We start from the raw sequence: 3443 nt of genomic DNA, 5'->3' as shown, positions 1-3443 counted from the left end.
TTTTTTTTTTTTTTTTTTTTCTTATTATTTTTTTTATAAACAAGTTCTCATAATTACCTATGTATTGAATAATAAGAGAAACAAACAAGTACCTACGAGTATACCTACCTACCTATTTATTTACTATTTTACATACATAGACATAGGTATGTATAACTATTCTCTTTAGGGTGTATGTCTATTTAAGCCTTTTACATACTTCTTGGAATGAGGGTCTTTTCTTGAGCGGAGTCCAGTGTGTACTATTCCATCCCGATAACTATTCCTAATTTCCTGTATTTGGTTTGGTTTTCAGTGCTGGATGCGTCTGTCATAACACCATCAGGTTTAATAGATGGAGATAACACTCAGTTCGGTCACGCAGACCAATGCATCCAAACCAGAGTTCCCATCAGAAACTTTCGCACTCAATTCTGTCTTCCCACCGCTACATTCTCACCCCAATCTCATCAACTCTATCCGGAATTCTACGACAATCAAACCCGAGATTGGCCCCCGTACGACATGGATAAAACTGTTTGGAGCTTTTTGCGGGTGAGTGCTGTTCAAAAGTACAGACCTGCCTACCAGGGTGGAGAAATCATTTCAAATGTTTTCCATGCGTTGCAATGGCCGTTTCGCCCGTAAAGGACAGTCGGTCGAAAACCAAAGAGGACCATCAGTATAGAGCTCTGAGAAATTCAAAATTCCAAGCCATCCAAAACGGAGCAGGGGTCGGTCAACCTTTTTTGGGCCGATTTCAGAGCAAAACCCCTTGTCCAGTAAAGCTTGCGGGTACAACCCTCCTTAGTTCTAAATCTCGGATCGTTTTTCTTTTTCAGCCTCGCGATAAGTCCATACGATTGAGTCGACTGAAATTCTCCTGGGGACTTTGTGTCCCAGAAGTATGCACGGCCAATGATATTCAGACCTCTTTGGACACAACTCTGGCCGAGGCTTTCAGAGAGCACAACATTTCATTCCGTGTGGAGTTGACGTCCGTCATGTGTTACTCTGGCAAGGAAATGGAGGAGAGACACATGCCTCTGATAGGAAAGTTGTGGGTGTGAGTATCGTGGCGTAGAAACCATAGCATAGACATTTCCCGTTGCTTCAAACGAGGAGATGCATTCCAGAAGATGTTACGAGGGAATGTTACTGGTATCCTCCTCTTACTAAACTTACGAGAGCATGGAGAGTTTTTACACACGCAGGATGTATTTTATTGCAGCTTTTGAAAAAAAGGCGAGCGTAAAAAACCCTCCGTCTATCGCACCTTAAAGGTGGATTTCCACCAACGCGACCTCTGTCGTGCAACAGGTCACCTGTTTTCACTTGCAACATTTGTCGCGCGACGTGACCTGTTAAAAATTAAAGCACTCCCCGACAAAACCGCGCGACGTTTGTCGCGCGACGTGACCTGTTTCCACTTGCAATTAAAAAATATTTTAATTTATTTATTTTTTTAAGCTGTGTATTCAACGTGATATAGGGTGATGAAAATTATATAAAAAATTAAAATTTTATTAAAATTAAAGCACTCCCACTCATAATAAAAAACAAACTAAAATGAAGAGTCGCGCGACACGTTTCCACTGGCATTGCTACGCGACATTCCTTTGATCCGGACCGACTTTCATCGGATAGAAGTCGCATGGTCACACGACTTTTTTTCGTGTCGCGCGACACGTTTCCACTATGCGATTTTTGCCGCGCGACACGTTTTCCACTATGCGATTTTCTTGCCGGCGCGACAGCGTTGGTGGAAATCCAGCCTTAGGATGAGACTATCCAACAATCAGACAATGTGGTCAGACTAAACCTCTGGGCGCGGACCTTTGAAAAAATAGGTAATGTTGTGATATTGTTAATGTTGTACATATGGGGCACTGTTAGCTCTTGGTCATAACTGATGGGTGGTGGGAACATCGTTGATTACCCATATGGAACTGAACAGCAAGCCATGGAAAACACAACTCAAAAGACACAAGGAAGAATCGACCGACAAACTTGCACAATCAGGTGAGCTCTCGCTCTTTTAAAATTCCAAATCCTTCCTCCCCAGTACCATCAGACTAAAAATATCTGACGTTAAGCTCCGCTTTGCTTCATTTCAGCGATGTCATTTCTCACCACTTTCTCGTTCATCAGCAACATGAGGAACTGTGTGCGCAATTCTGAAGAGATAATCGAGGTGTCTATCCATACATGCCATCCAAATATCTGGAACATATGTGGACGTGATACATGCTTTCATCGCGAGTTTTGGCGGATGGGATACGCAAGGAACCATGGCTTTCTTCGAAAGGGTTCAAGTTGAACCTTTGTGGGTCATCAGACCGACAACCGGATCATCAATCTAGCTTCATGACAGTTCATGCACAAGTTCAAGCGAGTGAGCATCTGCTGTTCGTATCCCCGAAAGCGGTAAGCTACCTTTGATACGTGAGCAGGCTCCGAAGCCCTCAAGGAGCCACAAGAGCAGAACTCGCGATGGACGACGAAAACGTGTCCCGCGCGCGTGTCTAAGGCTTTGATGCACTTCGCTGACCCAGCATATTGAGTATACCCCGGCCCGCGGCAGAGACGTCGCCTACCATGATGGAGCCGTCGTGGGCCGCTTGTCGGTGAGTTTCATCCGATTTTTTTCCGAAAGGTCCTGTAAGCTATGAATTTAAATGAGGGTGTGTTGCCCACTACGCACGACGCGTTTTTTTTTTTTTTATTTTTAATCCGAACAAACAAGTGAGAACGGCCTCAAGGCCTACATAATGTTGAATTTGCTCTCGTTCTTCTTTTGCCTCAGCTGTTCACAAAACTTCATATTTCTTTCTGACATTCTACAACTCAACCTTGCGACGCGTTACCCTCTTTTCTATCTCGCTGGTTTTCTACTGGCACGTCGTTTAAGTCAAGAGACGCCGGAGGCAGCATCAACATATTGTCCACAATCGCTCCCATCGAGTATCGGGTGAGTACGCAGAGGAAGGATTTGACGCGACGCCGCTCACTCAGATTACCAGAAGCAGAGCGTTCATATCCCACACGAGGCAGAACTAGAGAATACCAAAGATGTGAGTCCACATTATGATCAGACCAGAGGACAGATCACAGAATAATCTAGAAAGGAAAGGAAGATATAACATTCTATGTCAAACCTGAACCGTCGCACACGGTGCCTGGATAACGATAGATAACCTTGTAGATCGACGGCCAGGGTCGACTGTGTGTGGGAGTTGTGGCACCACCTCAAGGTTCAACTCAACGAATTTCGAACGAGTTCTCTCAATTTGCACTGAAATATGCCGCTGGGTGACTGGCGATGCGAGGTTTTTATGTCCTTAAGCGGGCCCTCCGGGCGCCCGTGCCCCGCCGGGCGCTCGCGGCGTCACGTGCGGCGGCTCGTCCTGTGTTTTCCCGGGAAGCTCAAGCAGTAGCTCAAGTTTGTATGTTATTTTGATCTG

General features: G+C 45.2%; 1 protein-coding gene across 1 annotated transcript; it reads left to right on the top strand.

Moving 5' to 3' along the window:
- Window positions 1–231: 231 nt before the first annotated feature.
- On the top strand, window positions 232–1794 carry LOC103523677 (the record flags this gene model as incomplete). The annotated part of the gene is made up of 3 exons (XM_008488699.2): window positions 232–534; window positions 822–1262; window positions 1754–1794. Coding segments are annotated over 2 exons (531 nt in total), but the record flags the coding sequence as incomplete, so codon positions are not given.
- Between the last annotated feature and the right edge of the window lie 1649 nt (window positions 1795–3443).

Source organism: Diaphorina citri, unplaced genomic scaffold (genome assembly GCF_000475195.1).
Source record: "Diaphorina citri unplaced genomic scaffold, Diaci psyllid genome assembly version 1.1 scaffold32655, whole genome shotgun sequence".
Classification (NCBI taxonomy): domain Eukaryota; kingdom Metazoa; phylum Arthropoda; class Insecta; order Hemiptera; family Psyllidae; genus Diaphorina; species Diaphorina citri.
This window is presented reverse-complemented; position numbering and strand designations above follow the sequence as displayed.